Source organism: Geotrypetes seraphini, chromosome 13, assembly GCF_902459505.1.
Source record: "Geotrypetes seraphini chromosome 13, aGeoSer1.1, whole genome shotgun sequence".
Classification (NCBI taxonomy): Eukaryota; Metazoa; Chordata; class Amphibia; order Gymnophiona; family Dermophiidae; genus Geotrypetes; species Geotrypetes seraphini.
This window is the reverse complement of record NC_047096.1, coordinates 12514712-12540418: the sequence shown is the minus strand read 5'-3', so window position 1 is coordinate 12540418 and position 25707 is coordinate 12514712. Positions and strand designations below refer to the sequence as shown.

At 41.7% G+C, this 25707-nt stretch overlaps 1 protein-coding gene across 10 annotated transcripts in view; it reads right to left on the bottom strand.

Moving 5' to 3' along the window:
- Window positions 1–171: 171 nt before the first annotated feature.
- SLC26A8 (solute carrier family 26 member 8) overlaps window positions 172–25707 on the bottom strand; it is a 138534-nt gene continuing 112998 nt past the window's right edge. For 8 of the 10 annotated variants that reach the window (XM_033917323.1, XM_033917322.1, XM_033917325.1 and 5 more), the window contains 4 exons: window positions 14741–15172; window positions 13087–13141; window positions 6644–6789; window positions 172–680 (listed from right to left, as the gene is read on the bottom strand). In XM_033917323.1, the coding sequence (XP_033773214.1) occupies window positions 546–680; window positions 6644–6789; window positions 13087–13141; window positions 14741–15172 (768 nt within the window). In that variant the 3' untranslated portion in view covers window positions 172–545. The remainder of the gene's footprint in view (window positions 681–6643; window positions 6790–13086; window positions 13142–14740; window positions 15173–25707) is intronic. The other 2 variants (XM_033917331.1, XM_033917332.1) reach the window with 1 other exon arrangement.

Here is a 25707-nt window from a genome sequence, read left to right as displayed (position 1 = left end):
CATGTCATCAGCAAATAATTAATTGATGTCATGAATGGGAAAAACATGTTGAATTAGGCACGACAACTTTAACTGAAAAGATGGTTTAATGCAGAAGACTGGGAAGATCTAACTTAGAAGCTACAATTACAAGAACACACATTGATTAAAAATCTCCATTGCACAGAGACCTCTAGCACTGCAGAAATAGTTTAATATTTGTGAGAAAAATTATATCTGTTCATGCAATCAACAGCCATAACTGGTCAGTCCTGGACCCTATGAGCATCATGAGAAGGCTAGTCCTAAACAAAAATATGCAAGGAGCTTTGTGGCAGACTAATTTTCTGTGCCATGGAGAGAAAACTTGTCAACTGTCAGAGTCCATATGAATGATATGTATGAGAATGTCATGAAGGTTTCCATTGCATTTATAGTTCATGCTATCAACAAGGGAGGATTTGGGGTTTCCTAGCAACTGCTCATTGATCAATGAAAAGTTGATGCCACTTTCTTGGCAAAGGAGCATCTCATGTGTTGCTAAGATAGTGGAGATTGGTTTACAGCTAGTTACTATGGTCTCTGTAGCTGAAAGTTGTTTGGTAAGATTCCAGTTCCCTCTGTCTGACCATTTCTTTGAATCGAACATCAGGTGTCACTCTTATCTCTTCCTTTTTCTGAAGTAAAGCCTCTTCATTATTCTGAAATACAGAAGCAGTTTTTTTTGTCATGTCCACCTGAAAGCTACATGCATTCACATCTTCTAGAAATCACTCCTGCAACACTTGCAGTCAAAGGAAGAGGGTTTCTCAGCTAAGTTTAATTTTACTGCTCTATTCGTATTTAAAATGTTTGAAAAAAATATACAACCCTAAAAAGATACCAAAAAGTTTGTTCTTTTTATTTTATAATTTTTATTCATTTTACAACTTACATCAAGTGTATCAAGAAATAACATTTGAATTGAAAAAATATCACTTGTATTACTATTATTATCATCAACTGTAATTTAATATACTCTGACTTTTCCAATTGAATGTAATATGTTGAATGGCAATTCCAGTCAGAATAAGTAGAAGCTTATTGTTTTTTGAAGAAATCTGACTTTTCGCTCACATTGACATGCCAAATAAAATAGTATCATATGTCTAAGCTACTGGATTTTCTAACAACCTATTTATTTGGCCCCAAATTGATTTCCAAAAAGCCAAAATACATGGACAATATAATAATAAATGATCTAAAGTCCCAGCTTCGAGATGACAATGCCAACATCTATTAGACTTAGAGCTATCTAATTTTTGTAAACGAACAGGGGTCCAGAAAGCTCTACATAACAGAAAAAAACAATTTGTCTGATAGATGCAGATACTCTATATCTCATCCTCCAAGACCAAATTCGTGACCATTGAGATGCAGTAATTTGATGCTTAATCTCAATGCTCCAAATGTCCCGAAGACCAGTTTTTAATTTTTTTTCAAATTCTATATTCATTTTTTCATCTTACAACAAGTACACAATATTACATCATTTAAAACTTTTACACATCACTTGAATTTCTTTCTATTGTCATCGTAAATACATAAATTTATTCCCTCCCCACCAACCCTTCCCTCAAATATTTCAATCAAAAATATCATATATTGTATTCTTATTTATTGATTAACCTTTAAATAGAACTTTATACCATCCCCCTCCCCCTATGTATAAATATACTGTCAGTGGAAAATGATGTCTAATCATTACAATAATTTGCCAATGGCCCCCAGATCTTTTAAAAATTATTATAATTCCCTCTCTGCAAAGCAATTATTCTTTCCATTTTGTAAATGTGGCACAACGAATTCCACCAGAATGTATAACTAAGATTATAGTAATTTTTCCAATTACTGGTGATATGTTGCATGGCGACTCCTGTCATAATCAATAGAAGTTTGTTATTGCTTGATGAAATTTGACTTTTTGTTCTCATTGACATACCGAACATATCATAAAGCTACATGGTTTTCTAATAAACAATTTATTTGAGACCAAATTGATTTCCAAAAGTTTTTGATTTTTTAATCATATATCCAGATATTAATTTATACCACTGTGCGGCCTGGTGCCCCAGAAAGTCCACCTGAAAGCATAAGAATTCCAAGCTATATATAGTGAGATTTTTCCATTCAGGGAACCCTACCTGAATGACCTGCTTCAGTTGCAACCATCTAAAACTTTGTGATTTACTAAGAACAAATTTATGTTGCAACTGTGTAAACTCAAGAAACTTACCATTCGACAAAATGTCTTCTAATGTACGTATTCCTTTTGCTTAAATCATCCACCTGAATGTAAGCAATGTTAACTACTGAGTCAGTACACTAAATTCTGGCCTCAAACTTGTTCTGGTAAAAGGATAAAGGATTCTACAAAGATGGTGTTCACAGGCATCTAAGGGAGGAAGTCCTAGCCACTGCATAATGCTGACACCTGCTGAACTGATTTGGGGCATCTATCACCTCTTAACATCATCCTATGCCCTCTCATTCCAGAGCTTCCTTTCAAATGAAAGAGATTCAACTCATGCGCATTTACATCATGTAGGTATTTAAACGTCTCTATCATATTTCCCCTCTCATGCCTTTCCTCCAAAGTACCGTATTTTTCACTCCATAAGATGCACTTTCCCCCCCCCCCCCAAAAGTGGGTGGAAATAAGGGTGCATCTTATGAAACGAATGCAACCCCCCTATTTTCTACTTTCCTTTCTGCAAGGCGATTTCTGTCATCAATCCTCCCGATGTTTACCTCCACTCCTGCAATTTGATCACGTAACACCCCTTTTAAAAGACGCGCACTGGCTTCCAGTCTCCCATCGGATAACATACAAGCTATGCATACTCACCTTCAAAACCCTTCTTAATAAAACCCCAGCATTTATTTACAAATTATTGATTCCATATTCTCCAATCAGAACCCTGAGATCCAATGAGCAGAATTTATTAACTATTCCATCCCTTAAGGTCATCAATACAAGACAATTCATTTTTTTCCGTTACTGCACCTCAGCTATGGAACGCCCTTCCAATTTATTTAAGGGAAGAGCAGAATCTTGAGAAATTCAAAAGTAACTTAAAAACATTTCTCTTTAAAGACGCTTTTGATAATTAACGAAACTCACTGCAGCTCAGATTATTTTACTGTACTATATTATACTGTTTTTTTTTGTTACTCATTTTGTATCTCTCCTTTTTTTGTCCTATTTTTCTATAATGATTTTGTATTTCATCTCCCCACCTTCCTTGTGTTTATAAGTTTGTAATGGTAATTTTTTTAATTTTGTATGTTAATATGTATTGTTCTGTCATGTATTGTTTCCCAAAATTGTAATTTTAATTTATTCATCGCTTTGAAATACGATTAAGCGATTAATCAAAACAATTATTAAACTTGAAACTTGAGATGAGCAGGTAGTGATGGGAGGGAGGTAAGGACGCGGCGCTCACGGACATAAAGCTTGAGCTCCGCCCTCTCCACTCCAGGTGCCTTGTTCAGTAGGGGCCCGCCTCTCACCTCCAGTCCGGGAAGGAGGAGGATGAGCGCCAGGCGTCCAGGCAAAACACCTGACAGCTAGGGATGGTGTTTTCAGATAGGGGAAAATGAGATCATTGCCAAGCCTCTGATTTGTCTCCTTATTTCCGGGTCCTAGAGTGTGTGGGCGTTAGGAGGGAGGATGGGGTTGACTTTCCTTCCTAAATGGCTCCAGCAATGGCCGAAAGCTACTAGGCAGAAAACTCCATCTTTCCCGTTCCAGCTGTCAATCCTATCAGCACTGAATGTTTGGAATGTGAACAGAACGTTCAGTGCGCTCCATCCCGCCCCTTTTCATGTAGCAAAAAGTGGTGGGGGAGGAAATAGCATTGGCAGCAGGGATGGCCACGTGCGCAGGGACGGAGCTGTACAGTGTGAGGAGAGTCCTTTTGGCTCTGGTCTCCTGCTGTGTGGTGTCCTGCTTCGACTCTTTGGCCTCTGCCTGATGGTGGCATTGTTTCCTCAACGTTGGGCTCATGACGGAAAGAACCGAAACCGAGACAAAGCGAAAGCAGAGCCCCCAGCAAATCGGCTCCATGGGGAGTGGTTGGCCATTTCACCCTGAAGCTGTTCCTTTGCCAGCAATGGCAGTCTTGACTCTACTCCCTCTCATCAGGAGCCTGGAGTCTATGGGGCCCAACCTTGGGAGATCTTCTGTGGCTGGCCTGCCCTCCCGTCTTCTAAGATCGAATGACTGTCACTCTCTATTATACCTCCCTCTCAGGTATTTTGCTTTTCTACTTGTTATTTTTTTATTTTATCTTTCATTCTTTTAACATATAAAGTTTTATGTTATGTTAAAAGTGATGATTGATGGAGGGGGGAGGGGGGCAGGGATGGAATTTAAAGGTGCCAGGTATATATTAGTATACAATTTGGTTCAGAATGGTTTTTTTTCTTGTTTTCCTCCTCTAAATCTAGGGTGCATCTTATGGAGCGAAAAATATGGTCTGTTCCCATATGCCTTATGATGAAGAACACGCACCATTTTAGTAGCCTTCCTCTGGACCGACTCCATCATTTTTATATATTTTTTTAAGGTGAGGCCTCCAGAATTGTACACAATATTCTAAATGAGGTCTCACCAAAGTCTTATAAAAGGGCATCAATACCTCCTTTTTTCTTCTGGCCATACCTCTCCCTATACACCCTAGCATCCTTCTAGCTTTCGCCATCACCTTTTCAACCCGTTTGGCCTCCTTAAGATCATCACAAACAATTACACCCAAATCCCGCTCTTCTGTTGTGCACAAGTTCTTCACCCCCTAAACTGTACCATTGACCTTGCATTTCTTAGCATTAAATTTCAGCTGCAAAATTTCAGAACATTCTTCAAGTTTTCTACATGTTATTCACACCATCCTGAGTGTCTACTATATTGCAGATTTTGGTATCATCCACAAAGAGGCAAATCTTACCTGACAGCCCTTCAGCAATATCAAGTATACAATGAAGGGCTGTCAGGTAAGATTTGCCTCTTTATACAAAAGTATACAAATGTTAAAAAGAACAGGCCCAAGATCAGAACCTTGAGGCACACCATTGATAACATCCCTTTTCTCAGAGCAATCTCCATTGACCACTACCCTCTGTCATCTTCCACTTAACTGGTTCCTGACCCAGCCCATCACTTTGGGACCCATCTCAAGGGCACTCAGTTTATTTATTAGACATTTGTGTGGCACACTATCAAAGGCTTTTCTAAAATCTAAATATACCATATCTAGCGCACATCCTCTATCCAATTCTCTGGTCACCCAGTCAAAGAAACTGATCAGATTCACTCTAGTGAATCCATGTTGCCTCCGGTCCTGTTCGGATCTTTATCTGCCATCATCTACTATGTTACTATGTATGTTACTATGTAATCCACAGGATTCCAGAAACTTCACCTTTCTCTTTAAAAGCGTTTCCATTAATTTGCTTACTACAGAAGTCAGACTTACTGGCCTGTAATTCTCTACTTCTTCCTTACTTACACTTTTATGGAGAGGGACCACATCTGCCCTTCTCCAGTTCTCCGGTACCACTCCCGAATCAAGAGACTTATTGAAAAGGTCAGTCAGCAGAGCCACCAGAACTCCCCTAAGTTCCTTCAGCACCCTCGGCTCCATCGCTTTGTCTACTTTTCTTTTAGCTAGCTCCTCACAAATACAACCCTCTGAAAATCGATCAGGGTCTACCATTCCTCCATCCCTATTTACTTTAGTCTTCTGCGGTCCTGCTCCCTGCACTCTAGCCATGAACACAGCACAAAAATATTTGTTATGCAATTCAGCCTTTTCTTTATCAACTTCTACATATTTCTCACTTCACCTTTGAGTCTCACAATGCCACTTTTGCACTTCTTCCCTGTCTGCTTTCCTCCTTAATTTATTATTTTGAGATATTGCTAGGTATGTTTATTGGCATTTGATATACAGTATCACCCTATCTTTGGAGAAGTTTAAAACAATGTACAATTTTTTCTATCAGGTACTCTAAGTATTTTCCTTATCTGTCTTGGCGGGCTTACAATCTAACTATGGTATTTGGGGCAATTGAGGGTCAAGTGACTTTGCCAGGGTCACAAGAAGCTGTACTAGTATTAAATTTCACAACCTCAGGATGCTTAGACAGCAGCTCTAACCACTAGGCCACTCCTTCTTGTGACCTGGACTGGCCACTGTTGGTAAGAGGATATTAGGCTTATGCCCTTACCTCCTGATTTTATAAAGTTGGGCACCCAGATTTCTAATTAGCATGCAAGTTATAGCATAGCACAAGTTGTACACTTAACAACTTAAATTAGATACCAATTGGCGTTAAGTAATAATAATAGTCCTTAAGTGGTGTTAATTGGCACAAATTTGTAGTTACATGCTTAAGTGCATTTAAGCACTATTTTATAAACATACTGGATGATGTTTAAAGTAAGTGGGCAGGAGAGGCTCCTTTCTGCTTAAATCACCTGTGGCTGCCTACCTCTTGATATTGAGCAGCCCTAAACTAAGCAATGCTGTTGAATTTTGCCTTTGACCACTAGTAAAAAAAGTGGGCAGCATTAGGGAAGAGCCCCTTATGGGTCCTGCTCAATAGAGATGCACCTTACCTCATCTTCAGAAGTCTCTCTCCTAGTGTTAATCTCTTTTCTTTGTGACATAAACAGCACAGCATCATGAACAGTAAGGAATAGGCTTTCTTTTGTGATGTTCTTGTTGAAGAAATTATTTCTTTCCAAATCATGAACAACAGAAGCTGTAACAGAACAGAACAATTGCAGAGACACATGAAGATGTTCAGTCATAAACAGGTCTTAGGTTTTAATTGATAAACATCCCCAATGCAAAACAAGCCCCGTAGGCTTCCCATCATGGCAGAAGGAATCCTCATCAGCTGAGCCAGTTTCAGGGATTCCTGGCAACTCAGCTGCTGGGGGGAAGGGTGTAAGGCTCAGCTGATCCTGGCAGGGGGAATCCCCAACATCCCCTAACATCCCGGACCTTCCCCTGACATTTTGCTGACATTCCCCACATCCTCCTGACAGCCCCGATATCCTGCTGACATCCAAGTCCTCCTTGACATGCCCCGACATCTTCACCCCTCCTACATCCCTCCAATGTTCCTGGGCCCCCCTCCTAAATCCCCAGAACCCTCTCCCTGTACCTTCGGAAGAGCACTCCCTCTTGCCTACAGGGCCGCGTGCTGCAAATGAGGCTTCCTCCCCCCCCCCCCCAATGCATCTCGGGATGCAGTGGGAGGGGCTGAAGGCCCTGATTGGCTCAAAATCACCCCTCCCACTCAAGGAACACCACAAGGATTAGAGTGTTTGATATAATCAGCAAACAGACAAACCCTACCAGACAGTCATAAGAACATAAGAATAGCCATACTGTGTTAGATCAATGGTCCATCTAGTCCTGTATCCTGTTTCCACAGTGGCCAATTCAGTTCACAAGTACCAGCAAAACCCCAAAAAGTCCTTTAACGATATCACTCATAAAGATCTGCCATCAATTCTTGTATGGAAACATTCCAAAATTGTTTAAAACTAATATGCTCAGTTATACACCAAACAGATCATTATGTTCTGAAAATCTAGTTTACTGAAGACTTTCTGCTGCACAGGAGTTAAAATATGGAACTCCCTTGTGGGCCAAATATGAAATTGTCGTGAAAAGGGCACGTTCAGGAAACTACTCAAGACGCAACTATTTGTAGATGCCTTTTTCTAGTTAATAATTGCCCTCCCTGGCAAAGCTGATGAACTGTTCACAACCTTTTTTAACATGGTTTTAGTTTGTAGATATGATTTTTGAGGATTATTTGTATATCTATGTTATGATGATTTTGTTTTTAAATTACTTATGTAATTCTGTAAACCATTTAGTTTTAAATGGTATAGAAACTTTTAAAATAAATAAATATGAGACAAACTTGGTTTTTTCTGTTGCACCGAGCTTTCTGGATCCCTGTTCGTTTACAAAAATTAGATAGCTCTAAGTCTAATTGATGTTGGCATTGTCATCTCGAAGCGGGGACTTTAGATCATTTATTGTTCTATTGTCCATTCATTTTGGCTTTTTGGAAATCAATTTGGGGCCAAATAAATTGTTTGTTGGAAAATCCTATGATACTATATTATTTGGAATGTCAATGAGGAAGAAAAGTCAAATTTCTGCAAAGAATAAAAAGCTATTACTTATTATGACAGGAGTTGCCATTCAGCAGATTACATTTAATTGGAAAAATTGGAATAGATTAAATTATAGTTTTTGGTGGAATTCATTATGTCATATGTACAAGATGGAAAGAATGTAAGCCTTGCAGAAAGGTAATTTTAATAACTTTCAGGAGGTTTGGAGGCCATTAATAGAATATTGTAATGAGTAATTATTGGATTATCATTTTTTCCTAATAGGTATAATTGCAAAGTATGGGGGGTGGGATTTCTGATTTGATATTAAATTATTAGATTAATAAAACAGAATATATAATATATTATATGATATATGTACTACATATGAATTAGTAGGGTTGGGAGGGAGGGTTTAAATATTATGATTTAAGTTAAATTGATAGAGAATCAAGTGATCAATAATAATAAAACGCTAGAGTGCGCATGTGCTCTTGAAAATTCATGAGTCCTGGCGCCGTGAGGTGTGCTTCTGTGGCAACATTCTAACCTCACGGCGCATGCGGGGGCTGAAGGCGCGCGACTGTTCTTTCTCCCTGTCCTTGGTGCGTCACCGCCCGCCCTCACTCGCCGTTTCCTCTCACTGCGCCATGAGGTGGCAACATTCTAATTGACACCTCACCGCGCTTGCATGGGCTGGAGGCGCATGCTGCGACAGTGCTCTCTATATACCTCCCGGCTCCAGCGGACTAGGCAGCACCAGTGGCAGCAATGGTGGACAGCAGCCCCCTCCGGCCGTTGACCCTTCACAAACCTCCTGGCTCCAGCTGCGTAGGCAGCACTATAAACACGCTGCTTCGCGCCCTTCTCTGCCAGTTTCCTCTGCCGCGTCTCTGATGACATCATCGGAGACAGACGCAGCAGAGGAAATTGGCAGTAGAAGGCCGCGAAGCAGCGTGTTTAAAGTGCTGCCTACACGGCTGGAGCCCCAAGGTTTGTCAGCGGTGGGAGGGTCAGGAGCAGGCCAGATCGAGCAGGACAACGGCAGTAAAAGAAGGGGGAGGGGCCGAATGGAGCAGGGAAGAGAAGGGAAAGGAGGGTGGGGGAAATTCTGCTACTGCTTCTGCACAGGAAAGGGGGGGGATAGGAGGGAAATGCTGTTGCTGCTGCATAGGGAAGTGGGATGGAAATGCTGCTGCACAGGGAAATGGGGAAAAATGACAGACAGAGACAGCGGAGGGAGGGAGACAGAAAGAAAGAAAGACACAGGGGCAGGGAGAGGGACAGAAAGACAGAGAAAGGGGGCCAGAGAGAGAGTCAGCGGGAGAGGGAAAGGGGGCTGCTTTGGGGGGAGGGGTGTGCTTGGGGCAAACAGCTTTGCTCTGGGGGGGAAGACAGAAGGGGCCATGGAGAGACAGGGAGAGGGAAAGGGGGCTGCTTTGGGGCGAGGGGTGTGCTGGGGGAGACAGAAGGGGCCATGGAGAGATAGGGAAAGGGGGCTGCTTTGGGGGGAGGTGTGCTGGGGACAGACAGCTTTGCTCTGGGGGGGGAAGACAGAAGAGGGACATGGAGAGACATTTGGGGGGGAGGTGGGTGCTGGGGGCAGACAGCTTTGCTCGGGGGGGGGGAGGGGGAGAAAGAAGGATATAGACAGCGGCCAAGGAGAGAGATAAAGAAACACAGACAGATAGACACATCTATTCTAGCACCCGTTAATGTAACAGGCTTAAAGACTAGTATTGTATAAGTTTAAATGTTATTTTATGATACACTTGTTGTAAGATGTAAAATGAATAAAGAATTTAAAAAAATAAATAAATAAATATGTTAAAAAGAGCTGGCCCAAGGACAGATCCCTGCGGCACTCCACTCCTTTTCATCAGAGCAAACTCCATTTATCACTACCCTCTGTCTCCTCCCACTTAACCCATTTCTAACAGTTAGTCACTTTAGAGCCCATCTATGCGGAACCATGTCAAAGGCGCTGCTAAATGTTTAAATGATGTAATATTGTGTTCTTGGTGTAAAATGGAAAAATGATTAAAGAATTTGAAAAAAAAAAAATGGCGCTGCTAAAATCTAAGTACACCACATCTAGTGCTCCCCTTAAATCCAACTGTTTGGTCATCCAATCAAATAAATTAATCAGATTTATCTGACAAGACCTGCCTCTAGAAAAACCCTGCTATCTTGGGTCCTGCAATCCGTTCAATTCTACTTTCCTATTCTTCTGCACATAATTTTAAAGGTTGCATCTGCCCTACTCATAACTCAGCCCACATTTAGGTAAATAGTATTGGGCTTTTTAGCAATTTAAATAGCCCCAAATCATATATATATATATATATACTAGTCGTTAAGCCCGTTACATTAACGGGTGCTAGAATATATGTGTGTGTGTCTGTCTTTATTTCTTTCTCTCTCTCCTTAGCCGCTTTCTTTCTTTATGTCTTTCTTTTTCCTTGGCTGCCCATCATCACCCCTTGCCTGCTCCCCCTGTCCATTCTCCCTTCCTTTTACCTCCCCTGCACCACTACCCCTTCACAGCTCTCCTTATGCAGCAGCAGCCCTTCTCCCTTTGTTTTACCTCCCCCCTGTCCAGCAGCACCTCTTTCCTTCTCCCCCTGTCCAACATTAGGCCTCTGTTCCTTTTTCGTCACCCCCCTGTCCATCAGCAGCTCTTTCCTTCTCCCCCTATCCAGTAGTAGGCATCCCTTCCTTTTTCTCCCCCCTCCTCCTTCTTATCCCTATGATACACTTACCTTGCTCTGCCCATGATCATAGGTTCTCGACAGCCGCCCAGTTGCACCCATTGGAAAAGTTCCCTCTGCCACATCCCGCACCCCCCCTCCCCCGACGCAACTCCCGCTGTCTTTATTTCTGTCTCTGTCCCTGGCCCCCTTTGTCTGTCTGTCTTTCTATGTATCTCCCTGGCCCTGTGTCTTTCTTCTTTTCTTTCTGTCTCCCTTCCTCCCTCTGTCTGTCTGTCTGTCCAAAGCAGCATTCCCTCCCCCTCCATTTCCCTCCCCCCACACCATTTCCCTGTGCAGCAGCATTAGCGTTTCCTGTACCCCACTTTCCCTTCCCGCGGGCTAAAATACAAACCTGGTGATTCCAGCAGCGTGTGTGCAGCAGTCTCCACACGCTGCTTCGGGTCCTTCTACTGCCCTTATTTGCTCTGTCGCGTCTCTGATGACATCATCAGAGACGCGGCTGAGCAAATCAGGGCAGGAGAAGGGCCCGAATCAGCGTGTGAAGACTGTTGCACCTGGATGGGAGACCACCTGGGAATACCAGGTGCTATAGGCTGAGAGACCTCAAATTGGGAAGCAGTGATATAGTGGAGCCACACACTGCACAGGAGAAGGCAATGGCAAACCACTCCTGTACCTTGTCACAAAACATCACAGGGTGGATTCCTTACAGTTTGTGATGTCATGACTCAGTGGCATAATCCATCCATTCTCTATAAAGGTTACTATATGGCTCCAGAAAAAAAGAGAATAGATTGAGACATCCAGGTTTTTACTTCCAATAAAAGTAAAACCCAGATGTTTCAATCCATACTCCTTTTCTTGGAGCCCTATGAATATGAATCTCAGGTCTATGTATAAAAGCAAAACAGTTCAGTGACTGGTGAAATGACCCCCCCCTCCCCCACCCCATGGTATGTTCCGCATAGATTGGCCCTAAGTATAGAGGTAATATAGTGACTGGTGAGGCAACCCCATATGGTTACTCTCTTCCCATCCTACATCTTACTTTGTAGGCCCTCTGGATGTGTTTTAGAGCTTCCTGAGCCCCTCTGGGATTTTTCTCCATAGCAACCACCACACTGACTGGCAGGCCAAAGCCACGGAGGGAGGTGGCCAGTTCTTGACCCGTCTCCACCCACAGATCTTGCACTGATGTTACTATGGCAACATGGGCCCACTGGAAGAACTTGAGCACAGTGAAAAGAATGCTTGAGGAGAGTGGAAGAGGCCTAATAAAAGTGGTAGCACTTCCTGTATCATTGTCAAGATTGAGGCAGGCCCAGGAGTTTTAAGTTGAAAGCCGGCGCTGCAGCTCCTCTCTCGATCCTGGTGCAGTTCGAGAGAGGAGCCGGTACCATGCAGTGGGAGTCGGGTGAGAGCGGCGATCTGCAGTTGGGGGTTTTTTTGTTTGTTTGTTTTAAGTTGAAAGCCGGCGCTGCAGCTCATCTCTCGATCCTGGTGCAGTTCGAGAGAGGAGCCGTTACCATTGCTTCCCTTCCCATCCGACCTTACCATTCGCTCCTCCCACACTCCTTCCAGAAGGTCGCACTGCGGCCCTCTCGGAGTCAACGGAAGAGAGGTGAGCGGAGAGCAAATAAGAGGCGCTGGAGACAAACCTTGAAGATGGGGGTCATAGGCTTTTTCGTCCCTCCACTGCGGCGGGAGCCTGAGCCGGCATAGGCGGCTGAGGGGGGAAGATTGTGGTCGGAGTTGCTAGGCTGCAGCGGATGTGTGAGTTGCGAGTGTGGGGCATGCAGCGGCGCGAGGTGGAGAGCAGGCTGTGGTGACGTTGTAGGCACGCATGCGCACTCGTGTTTCCGCAACGGACCAGGGAACACGTTTTTTTAGTGCACATGCGCGGCCTATCATTTTATTATATTAGATACAGTATTTTTTAAAATCTATATGAGATAAGCAAATTATCTCATGGGGTCCTTTTACTATGGCGCTCTAAATTGGTTAGCGCGCTTTAGTAAAAGGACCCCTATATGTTTGCCAACAGCTTTATAATTTGCTTTGAATATTGCTCCAACCAAGTTTAGCTGAAGATAGATGGCGATCCAGGTACAATACCAGTCATATCATTAAGTTAAATAGTAGTACAACTATTCTATTCAGACAGCTAACAGAACCATAAACTCAACACAGACTTAATATACTTACGATTACACCCAGCTATGAGAATTTTAATTTCAATTTCCTCAAAGGTATACCAGACCTGTTGAGGAAAATCAAGATATAAATTGATGACAAGAACTTAGTGCTTTGAGGGATTAACTAGACTCCCAATGCCTGCAAACTCAGCAGAACATCTTTCTTTCCAAATTAATATGCAGCCTAGATTTGTCTGAAGCTGTGGTGGTGTTCTTTGGCCAATTAATGTAAGTGATTCTAGATGTGTAATCCCACAGTGACACATCAACTATCCATTTTTCCTTTTAGTGGTGGCAGTTATTGTTAACTACCTTACCCCCTCCCCCCTCTTTTACAAAACCACAAAAATGGTTTTAAGCCCAGGCTGGCACGCTGAATGCTCTGAGCTGCTCCCGACGCTCATACAGTTCCTATGAGCGTCAGGAGCAGCGCAGAGCATTGAGTGTACCGGCCTGCACTACACACCGCTTCTGCGGGGAGGGGGGGGGTTAATAACCATGGTACTACTACTAGTACTTATCATTTCTATAGTGCTACTAGATATATGCAGTTACTTCAAAACATAGGACAGGCAGTCCTTGCTTATAAGACAAGAAGGTGCATCTTATACATAATGCTCAGGTGGTTAGCATAACATAACATTTTTATTTATATACCATAGTACCTTAGAAGTTCTATGCAGTTTTCAAAAGAAAACTAAGCAATAACAACAAGATTCAAAAAGTTTGTAAACAAATGTCTTCAACATTTTCTTAAAATGCTGCTAAGTGATAGAACTTGCTATCAGACAACTTAACTCTCTATCCCAGGAAGCCGCCTAAAATGATAAGAGCCATTGAAAATAACTTTTATATAGACAGCCCTTTACAGATGGAAAAGCAAATAGATTGTGAATACACTGTGAACATCTTGAATTTGTGAATAGAAAATGATCCACAAGAAAACAGCCAAATTTGAGAATTATTCTAGCCTCAACTGGGAGCCAATGTCATTTATGATAAGAAGAAATGCAATCCGATTTTTTAAAAATTAAAATCAGACAGCTGTATTTTGAATAATACACAATTTACAAATATTTATTTGATAACGTGCAAAATAGATAATATTGCAGTAATCTAGAATAACTCAAAATTATAAATTGTACAAGTAGTCTGAAAGAAGAAATATCAAAGTATGGTCCAATGGTTTGTAATTTCCACAGCATATAAAAAAAACCCTAGGATCGGGAATAAAGTTCAGTTTTCTTCTTGCATAGTGTATCATAGAAAATTTTGTTTTATTTGAATTTAATTTTAACTTGAATTCATTCATCCACAATTCAATGGTTATGAATGTGGTAGAAAATGACTGAATAGCTTGAGAAAAAGAAGAAACAATAGGAATCACAATAGTTATGTCATTAGCAAACTATAGAGTCTAACACCTAAGTTAGCTAATCTATACCCCCAAAAAAGCCAAATAAACATTAAGGAGTAAAAGAGAAAGGGGGGACCCCTGGGGAACACCACAAGGATTACTCCATTTACTAGAATGTATATTACTAAATTGAACCTGATAAGTATATGAATGCAAAAAACATTCATCTTGGCAGAGTAAAGCTAATATTAATTTAATTACACTGTACACTTTCACTTAGAAATAACGCATAAAAGATGAAATATACCTCACTGAGTAGTCTTGCAGCCTCTGAATCTATGAAATTTACCATTGTGAAGTCTAGGATTACGGTATGTAGTTGTGGTGACTTCTTTGGTTCAGATATAAATGTTGGATGGACATGTGAACTTTCTCCATGCAGTTGTGATGGAGGCAGCACTGGAGAAACACTTCTTGACCAGGACAAAGGTGTAGATATATCTTGCTTACTTAGCCAAGGAGTATTTTTGTACTGTGAAGGAAGGTATCTATTGGGCACCTCTCTGTACTCTCCACTCTCAAGTATATTTGCAATGGCTGTGGGCCAAAGGTGAGGGTGAATGAAATCCACTTGATCATTTGATCGTAATATTAACCCACTTCTTGTGCCAGGTGTGTTTATTCCAGAAATAGTATTCTCACTTGGGATTCTCCTCCTAAGATACTCTGCAAGGGGTACCTATAAAAGGTCATTTTAAGAAAGAAGTTACACATCAAAAGTCTGCACTAAGGGGCCTATTTACCAAAGTGTGTTAATGGATTAATGTACATTAAACACCTACATTTATAACAATATACATGTTTATATTACTATTAACACAAAAAAACACCCCAACAAAAACAAATCCAAACCTTAACATGAAAATTTGTGCAGAATGGCTTATGACTATTAATACACGTGATTTGTATTAGTAATACAATTCAATTTGTGGTCCAAAGTAATCCCCAACCCTTCCTCTTATAGTTATTATATACCACAGTTTTTAACAAAATAGTTAATATGGGCATTAGCAAGCTAATGTTTTGCCAAATTCTCTGCAAGGTCTCCCCTTTGTGTTTAAAGGGCCCATAGTAGTCCAAAGTAACATTTCTGGTCCTTTAAAAATAAGAGGAAGGGTTGGGGATTACTTTGGACTACAAACTGAACTATGCGTTTTAGTGTTAGTCATGCTAAAAAAAATCTGTAACTTCACTGTGTTTAAAGATAATTTCATTCTACTCAGCACATACACATAGATCAATAGTCTCAAACTCGCGGCTCGCCAGGTACTATTTTGAGGCCCTCAGTATGTTTATCATAATCACAAAAGTAAAATAAAAGAGTTTCTTGATCTTATGTCTCTTTAGCTATAAATGACAATTTTATTATTAAGACTTAGCCAAAAGGAAAGTTTTATAAACTATAAAGATTTTTACCTCATGCAAAATTGTCATTTCTTTAATAAGACATTAACTATTTTTTCTGAGGCCCTCCAAGTTTCTACAAATCCAAAATGTGGCCCTGCAAAGGATTTGAGACCACTGACATAGATAGTAACAACAAATAAAGTTGTAAAATGTCATGTTGAAATCCCAAGTGATTGCTGAGAAAACAACAAAAGACTCGGGGGGGGGGGGGTACATTTTTTGTTTCACTGTTTAGGTGCTGAGATGATACATTTTTATGTTGGATCACAGAAAAGGGCAAAATAAGAAACTTGCCTCAATATATGACAAACATGAAAAAAGGCAAGCGAGATGTCTATATCCACCAACAGTTGCATTTATTAGCAGTAAATGTCTCAATATCTTGGCTTGACTAAGAGATCATATCTTAAAAATCCTGTCTAGGATCCCAGTTTTGGCATGCTAGAATGCCTTCCTCAGGGGACTGGTAAAGCACAGTTACTTACCGTAACAGTTGTTATCCAGGGACAGCAGGCAGATATTCTCAACAGTGGGTGACATCACCGACGGAGCCCCGCAGCGGACAGCCTCGAAAGCAGACTTGCTTGAAGATTTTTGTAAGAGCTTCCGAGTGCTGCACTGCGCATGCGCGAGTGCCTTCCCACCCGAGTTAGGGTGCGCGTCTCCTGTGAGGTACCTCAGTTCAGATACCTAGCTAAGAAGCCAACCAGGGGAGGAGGGTGGGTTGTGAGAATATCTGCCTGCTGTCCCTGGATAATAACTGTTAAGGTAAGTAACTGTGCTTTATCCCTGGACAAGCAGGCAGATATTCTCAACATTGGGTGACCTCCAAGCTAAGCATAATGGGATGGAGTGAGAGTTGGCAAGTTAAGAAAAGAGATTTTGCAAAACAGATTGGCCAAAATGGCCATCCCTTCTGGAGAAAGTATCCAGACAGTAATGAGAGGTGAATGTATGAACCGAGGACCAAGTGGCAGCCTTGCAGATTTCCTCAATAGGAGTTGATCTGAGGAGAGCTACAGACACCGCCATTGCTCTAACTCTGTGGCCCGTGACTCGACCCTGCAGAGGGAGACCAGCTTGAGCATAGCAGAAAGAGATGCAAGCAGCCATCCCGTTGGAGATGGTTCGCTTCTAGAGAGGATGCCCCAACTTATTTGGATCAAAGAATTTGAAAAGTTGTGGGGCTGTTCTGTGAGGTTGAGTGCGTTGCAAGTAGAAAGCCAAGGCTCGCTTGCAGTCCAAAGTATGGAGAGCCATTTCTCCAGGGTGAGAATGAGGCTTTGGAAAAAATACTGGAAGAACAATAGATTGATTGATGTGAAATTCTGACACAACTTTAGGCAAGAATTTGGGATGAGTATGGAGGACCACTTTGTCATGGTGGAAAACTGTGAAAGGTGAATCCGCAACCAAAGCTTGTAACTCACTGACTCTTCGAGCAGACGTGAGGGCAATCAGGAAAACTACTTTCCAAGTAAGGTACTTGAGATGAGCCTTATCAATTGGTTCAAATGGAGGCTTCATCAATTGAGCCAAGACAACATTGAGATCCCAGACCACTGGAGGTGGTTTGAGTGGTGGATGAACATTAAAAAGTCCTTTCATAAAGCGGGAAACCACAGGGTGTGCAGACAGAGGTTTCCCATCAAGAGGCTGATGAAAAGCAGCAGTCGCACTGAGATGGACTCGGATAGATGTAGACTGCAGTCCAGATTGTGATAAGTGAAGTAAATAATCCAAAACAGAAGCCAAGGAGGTAGACATTGGCTCCATATGGCGAGTGGAATACCAAGTGGAAAATCTAGTCCATTTCTGGCCGTAACACTGCCTAGTGGACGGCTTTCTGGAAGCTACCAAAATATCCTGTACAGACTGAGAGAACTGTAGAGTCTGTTAGGTTGAAAGGTACCAAGCTGTTAAGTGTAGAGACTGCAGGTTGGGATGTAGCAAGGACCCTTGACTCTGAGTAAGCAGAGAGGGAAAAACTGGTAGAAGCAGAGGCTCCCTGATGCTGAGCTGAAGTAGAAGGGAGTACCACGGTTGTCTGGGCCACAGAGAAGCTATCAGAATCATGGTGGCATGTTCTGTCTTGAGTTTGACAAGTCTTGAGAATCAGAAGGAATGGAGGGAAGGCATAGAGAAACTGACCCGTCCAATCTAGGAGGAAAGCATCTGCCTCGAGACGCTGGGGAGAGTATATTTGAGAGCAGAACTGAGGCAGCTTGTTGTTGAGGGGGGAGGCAAAGAGGTCTATTTGAGGAGTCCCCCAGCGAGCAAACACCTGACGTAGAGGCGAGGAATTGAGTGTCCATTCATGTGGTTGCATTAGACAACTCAATTTGTCCACCAGACAGTTGTGCTGACCTTGAATGTAGACAGCTCTGAGAAAGATGTTGTGATGGATTCAAATTTCAAGTTTAATAGATCTCTTGATTGATCGCTTAGTCAAATTTCAAAGCGATGAACAATTTAAAATACATTCATTAAAAAATACAGAATGAACAATACAATACAAACTTTAAATAATAACATTGGGTTAAAAACTAAGACATCATTTAAGGAACATAGGGAAGGAAGGGATTGCGAAATACAACTAGGAATAGTAAAGCAATACAAAGGAAAAGTACAATAGGAAGACAAATTAAAACATAATTTAATAATATGTAATCTATGGCCTAGGGGTTACTAAAAGCATCTTTAAAAAGAAAGGTTTTTAAGTTACTTTTACATTTTCCTAGGTCCTGCTCCATTCGTAAATAATTGGGAGGGAATTCCAAGTCTGTGGGGCGGTCACAGAAAAGATAAACTGCCGTCTAGTATTAATCATCTTAAGCAAGGGAATGGTTAAAAGATGTTGTTCATTGGATCTTAATGTTCTAGATGGATGATACAGAATTAGCTTCAGAGCTTCTTGACAAAGGGAATGAGATCCCATGTACCTCCCTGTTTGTTGACTTAGTACATGGCGACTTGGTTGTCCGTCTGGACAAGGACTACTTGGTCGTGAAGAAGGTGTTGAGAAGCTTTGAGAACATTGAAAATCGCTCTGAGTTCCAACAGATTGATGTGAGAAAGACGGTCCGCAGGAGACCAATGACCTTGGGTACAGATACCGTCTAGATTGGCTCCCTATGCGTAGGTTGACGAGTCTGTTGTGAGAACCTTCTGATGAGGGAGAGTGTGGAACAGCAAACCTCTGGAAAGATTGGAAGAGAGCATCCACCAGTGGAGAGACTGCTTCAACAAAGGAGTTACTGTAATTTGTTGAGAATGTAGATCGGTAGCTTGTTGCCACTGAGATACCAGGGTCCACTGAGGTATGCGAAGGTGAAGTCTGGCAAAAGGTGTCACGTGAACTGTAGAAGCCATGTGACCGAGAAGAACCATCATTTGTCTTGCTGAAATTGATATGAGATGAGACACTTGATGGCAAAGGCGAATGAGGGTATCCCGACGTGGTGGAGGTAGAAACGCTCTGAGTTGGACAGTGTCCAGAGTGGTCCCAATGAACTGAAGAGACTGAGATGGGGGTCAACTGGGATTTTGGAAAGTTGACTTCGAACCCCAGACATTGGAGGAACATAATAGTCTGTTGGGTCGCTGCAATAACCCCTTGATGAGAGGAGGCCTTGATGAGCCAGTTGTCCAGGTATGGAAAAACTTGAAGACCCTGGGCACGGAGTGCTGCAGCCAACACCACCAGACATTTCGTGAAGAATTTGGGGGATGAGGTGAGTCCAAAAGAAAGAACTCGGTATTGTAGAAGAAGATTCCCCACCCGGAATCAAAGATATTTGCGAGAGGCTGGATGAATCGGGATATGAGTATAAGCCTCTTTGAGATCCAGAGAGCCAATCTCCCTGATCCATCAGGGAATATAAGGTTGGTAAAGAAAGCATCCGAAATTTCTCTTTGACTAGAAATTTGTTAAGGGCTCTGAGGTCCAAAATGGGTTGCAAATCCCCCGTCTTCTTTGGGAATAGAAAATAACGGGAATAAAAGCCCATGTCCCGTTGGCTCAGAGGAACCTCCTCGACAGCTCGAAGGCGAAGAAAAGCCTGAGCTTCCTGAAGAAGAAGGGGAAGTTGCGACAAATTGGAAGGACACTCTCTTGGAGGGCGATCTGGAGGCACCTGAAGAAAGTGAAGTGAGTATCCCTCCCGAAGGATGGTGAGAACCCAGAGATCTGAGGTGATCATCTCCCACTGGTGATAAAAGTGCCTATGGGCAGAAGAGAATTTTGATGCAAAAAGGTTGGCATGTTCAGACTGGAAATGTCAAAAAGACGGAGCAGGTTTAGTCGCAGCAGGAGTCTGAGCCTTCTGCTGTCATTGTTGCTGTGGAGGCCTTCTAGGTGGAGGCCTGGAGAAAGCTGGTGTCATTTTTTGGGGATAACGACGTGATGGTTGCTTGTATGGCTGAGCAGGAGGAGTCTTAGGCTTCGGCCGAATCAAGGAAGCAAAAGAGTGCTCATGTTCAGAGAGGCGCTTTGTAGCAGCTTCAGTACAGTCATCAAAGAGTTCATTTCCCTGGCAAGGCAAGTTCGCTAGACGGTCCTGCAGATTGGGATCCATATCAACAATGCGGAGCCAGGCGAGACAGCGCATGGCTACTGCAAAGGCAGAAACTCTAGAAGAGAGCTCAAAAGCATCGTATGTGGCTTGTAGCATGAAGTGTCGAAGTTGAGACAGAGTTCTGATGATCTGTTTGAATTCTGGAAGACTTTGTTCCTCAAGAGCCGAGTAAAATTTAGGCATCAATTTGAGGAAATAATTAAAATAAGCCGTAAAAATGTAGTTGTAATTGAGAATTCTGTTAGCCATCATGGAATTCTGATATAATCTGCGGCCAAACTTGTCCATGGTACGGCCCTCCCTGCCTGGAGGGGCCACAGCGTAAAGCTTAGATGGATGAGCTTTCTTTAAAGAAGATTCCACCACCAAAGACTGATGGGACAATTGAGATTTTTCGAAGCCTTTGCAAGGTACTGTGCGATATCTGGATTCCAGCTTGGATAGAATGGCAGTGATGGAATAAGGAGTTTCCATATTCCTTAAGAAAGTTTGCTTCAATACAGGAGTCATAGGAAGCCTCAAGGTCTCCTTGGGTGGATGAGGCAACTCCATGTCGGCCAAGTATTCAGGTGTATACTTGGAATCAAAGTGGAGATCCAGTTGAAGAGCTTTTCCCATATCGAAGACAAACCTGGCAAAAGAGGCAGACTTCGAGGTCGAGGCACCTTCAGGAGAAGGGACTACTGAGTAGGACGAAAAAGCCCCTCTGGAATACTGAGACAGAGGCACAGAGTCCAGGCGTACAGTGATTGAGGAAGCTGCACTACCTGCTTGAGGAGGAGTCAGTGAGTGTTTGCGCTTCAAAACCATCGAGGCAGGAGGAGAAGGCTCCCTCGGAGGCGGTCTCGATGGAGGAGTCCTCGACCTCAATGGACTTCAAGGAGAAGCAGCCGGTGTAATAGCTTTGCAAGACTTATGTTTAGATTTGGAAGAAGTCTCAGTAGCCTTGGATAAACGAGGCATAGAAGTCTCAGTATCCAGAGAAGGCTAGGGTTTCTGTTGTAAGGATGTCTCGTGAGGAAGCTTGGAAATGAAATGCCTCGAATGCCTCGAGCCATGCTTCGGTCGAGGTGGAGGAGACTGTCCGAGGAGTAGGTGAAGAATCACTAGATAAGAACCGGCGAGACTTCCAAGGCTTGCCCCGAGGTGCTGCTATAGGAGTCTCAGACTGCTGCTCAGGCTGGCTCGTAGGAAGCAGGGTCGAGGACGGAAGGAGTTGAGCCACGACCGAGGAAATCTGAGTGGTCAGAATGGCTTTTAACATGTCCTCGAACATAGGCACCGAGACAAAGGGATCAGCAGTGCAGCAGGTGCTCTCCAAGGAGGGCGACCTCGAGGATGAGTATTCCCGATGCTTGGAAGCATGCTTAGCTGGAGGTCTTGAAGAGACTGGCAGGACCGCGGAAACGGCCTGGGATGCTTGAGACTCTGGAGGCTTCTTAGGAATGGTACCTGAAGGAGAGACAGGAGACTTCCCTGTCTAGGACGACTTCAGAGGAGTTGCCATCGAGGCCTTTGAGACCGACGATGTCGAGGTCGAGGCCTTGGCGGAGGCAGAAGCTGGCGTTGAGGTGGAGGACTTAGATGTCGAGGCCATCCCCGAAGCCGAAGTCGAGACCTTCTCAGGCGATTTGTCCATAGTGCCAAAAAGTTGGAGAAGCTTGGCACAGCGTCGACAAAGGGCTCGAGGTTGAAGGGTAGCACAGCGCAAGCAAGCGTCAGGGCAATGTTCAGGACCCAAACAAACAATACACCGACTATGGGGGATCGGTGATTGAAATGGTCTTGTTGCACTGGCTACACTTTTTGAACCCGGTAAAAGTCCAAAAGGCTGCTGACCGGAAAGAAAAAAAGAAAAACCAAATAAAAGTTGTTGTGGGTTTTTTAAAAAAAATATAAAAGAAACGAATGGAAACATGAGCACAGCGACTTAATAATAAAAATAATAAAAAGCCGCGGTGAGAAAAGGCAACGAAGGCTGCAGAGCTGAAAAGAAGTGGACTTCTCAGCTCCACGGAAAACGATGAACTGAGATACCTAACTCGGGCGGGAAGGCATTCGCGCATGCGCAGTGCAGCACTCGGAAGCTCTTACAAAGATCTTCAAGCAAGTTTGCTTTCGAGGCTGTCCACTGCGGACAGGCAGAGCTTAGGCAGAGCTAAGCCCTTTTCCTATACCTCTTTAATTTTCCCAGCATGAGCAGCAACCCCAACCTGCTGCTTGTGCCAGCGTTGGCTCTTCCTCTAATTCACTTCCTAAGTGAAGGTTCAGAAGTGTCTGTTATTGAGGCATCTTGTATGCCTTATGAAATTTTATATTTTGATGTATGTGTGGGGTTTTGTTGTTGATGCGATGTGTATGTTATATGTATTTTGATTTGATATGTAAGTATGTAATTTGTTATAGTGTGCCTCTGAAGTGTTTTGTACGATAATTGTAAATCTTTTATTTTGTATGTTAATATGTAGCTCACCCTGGATAAGGGTGAATGAGAAATAAACAAACAACGCTGGCACGAGCAGCAGGTTGGAATTACTGTTCGCGCCGGGAATGTTAAAGAGGTATGAGGGAAGGGAAGGAGCACGCGGTAGTGGGGGGGTGGGGAAGGAATGGGGGAGGGGGCGGAGAGGACAGATGCCAACATCCCCACCAAGACGGCACCCAGGCAGACTGCCCCCCGCCTCCCCTTACTACACAACTGCTTATGTATATTCATTTCACTTATAAAAGATACAGTGCAGAATTCCAATTACAACGGCTCTTCAAAAAGTTTCCACACTTTCATGGGAAATGGTTGAGGTGGGAAAAGTGATAAGAAGGCGTGTCATAGAATGTCATGTGACTATTCAGTCAGGCAAGCCGGCTCACCTTGCAGGTAGTGATATCATTTGCTTTTGAGATATTTCATAAATAGTGTTTAAAAAAATAAAACTGCAGAAACTTTTTGAAGATCTCTCAAAAGTGTTTCTTTCATTCTTTTGAATATACAAATCAGAAAAGTGAGAGGTATAGTGATATGAAATTATAGAGACACCTAGCTGGCTGAGAATATGTGCTAGTATTGAAGATTCTTGAATAGAAGTATATCAGTATTTTTTTAAATCAGACTTGGGGGATAATGCACCAAGTGATGCATTTCAATGTCGTCAAAAGGCAAACGCACTGCTTCAAACAGTATAATTATTTCAATTGGTCTCCAAGCGCAAATGCTCTACTATAGTGTGTATTAATAGTGCAAAGTGTCATTAAATAGTGTCCAAAAAATGAAAAAGAAAAAAACAAAAAAAACACACATCCCTTTCATACTCCAAAAATCAAAATATCATATTACCACATCTGTTAAATTTGTATCAATATCAAATAAAGAATGAAAATATTTCTGGTACTATGGCAGAATCGATAATTATAGTCTTACCAAAACCAAACAAAGATCCTACTCTGGTTTCAAACTACAGGCCTATTTCATTATTGAATGTGGATAATAAATTAATGGCAAAAGTATTAGCATTAAGATTGGCAAAAGCTCTCCCTTTCATTATTGATGTACATCAAACAGGATTTATTGCTAAAAGACATTCATCAAATAATACTAGATTAGCATTCCACTCATTAAATTTAGCAAAAAATATAAATGATCCAGTTTTTTTAATATCTTTAGATGCAGAAAAAGCCTTTGACAGAGTGGAATGGAATTTTATATACCAAGCTTTACAATGGTTTGGTATAGGATCCGGTTTTATTAAAATGATTCAGACATTGTATAGCTCTCCTGGAGCAAGATTATATATTAACAATAATTTATCAAATAGATTTAACTTGCATAGGGGAGTTAGACAAGGATGCCCTCTGTCTCCTTTACTTTTTGATATTGTCCTAGAACCTTTATTAATTGCAATAAACAAAACTAAGGAGATAAAGGGAATATCATTTACCAGTTTTGAATTTAAATTATCTGCATATGCAGATGATATATTATTATATTTAAGAGAACCGGAAACTACTATTCCATGTATACTTAATTTAATAGAAAAATATGGTACTTTTTCTGGATATAAAATTAATTGGAATAAATCAGAAATTCTCCCAATAAATGTTCATTGTACCAAAGGATTATTTGAACCATATTCATTTATTTGAAAGATGATGGTATAAAATACTTAGGAATTATGATCAAAAATACAATTGAAGACACACTCAAAGAGAATGAAAAACTTTTATTGAAAAAAATAACAGAAATGTGTGAGCAATGGAATCCATTACATCTTTCTTGGTGGGGAAGAATTCAAACAATTAAAATGATGATATTGCCTGTGGTTTGTTACCAATTGAGTATGATTCCAATATTTTTTCAGGGGTCATTTTATAAAAAACTTAACAATGTTCTTACAAAATTTGTTTGGTGTGGGAAAAGACCAAGAATCGCATTAGTATCATTACAAAGACCAATTGTGGAAGGGGGGGTAAATTTTCCAAATTTTTATAGGTATCATCAAGCCTATATCTTAAGACAGGGTATGTATTGGATCCTCCCAGATCTTTTAGAAAATGTACCAGATTGGCTGTATTTAGAATGGCGGCTCCTGTTCCCTTTATATCCAGAACAGTTAATAACTATAACAATGCCTAAAAGATACAAAGACCACAGAATTTTATTTGACACTTGGAAAACATTGAGATATATCAGTAATTTATCACCAGAACCTATTGCTAAATCTCTAAATCAATCAATATGGATAAACTCCAGGATCAGAATTGGCGGAATTAAAATCGTCTGGAAACAATGGATAAATGCAGGAATAAGAACATTGAATGATGTTATATCAGAAGGATCACTGCTTAGTTTTTCACAATTGCAAAATAAATTTGGATTAAATAAAACACAATATTTTAAATGGATGCAATTGAAGCAGGCCATTCAGGAAGGGTTCCCTGAATGGAAAAATCTAAATAATCAATATAGTCTACAGGTTCTATGTTTCCAGACGGATTTTTTGGGTCACCAAGCCGCAAAATGGTACAAATTAATATACGGATTTTTAAATAAAAAAAAGAAAACAGGTCTTAGGGATATTTGGAGTATTGAGATTGGTCAGACAATTTCTGAATCTCAATGGCCACGATTTTGGTCCTGGAGATTAAGATCTACAAGGTCAGCATCTATGAATCAAACATGGTTGTTTTTATTACATAGAGTGTTCTGGACCCCAACGCGCCTGCAAAAAATAGATAG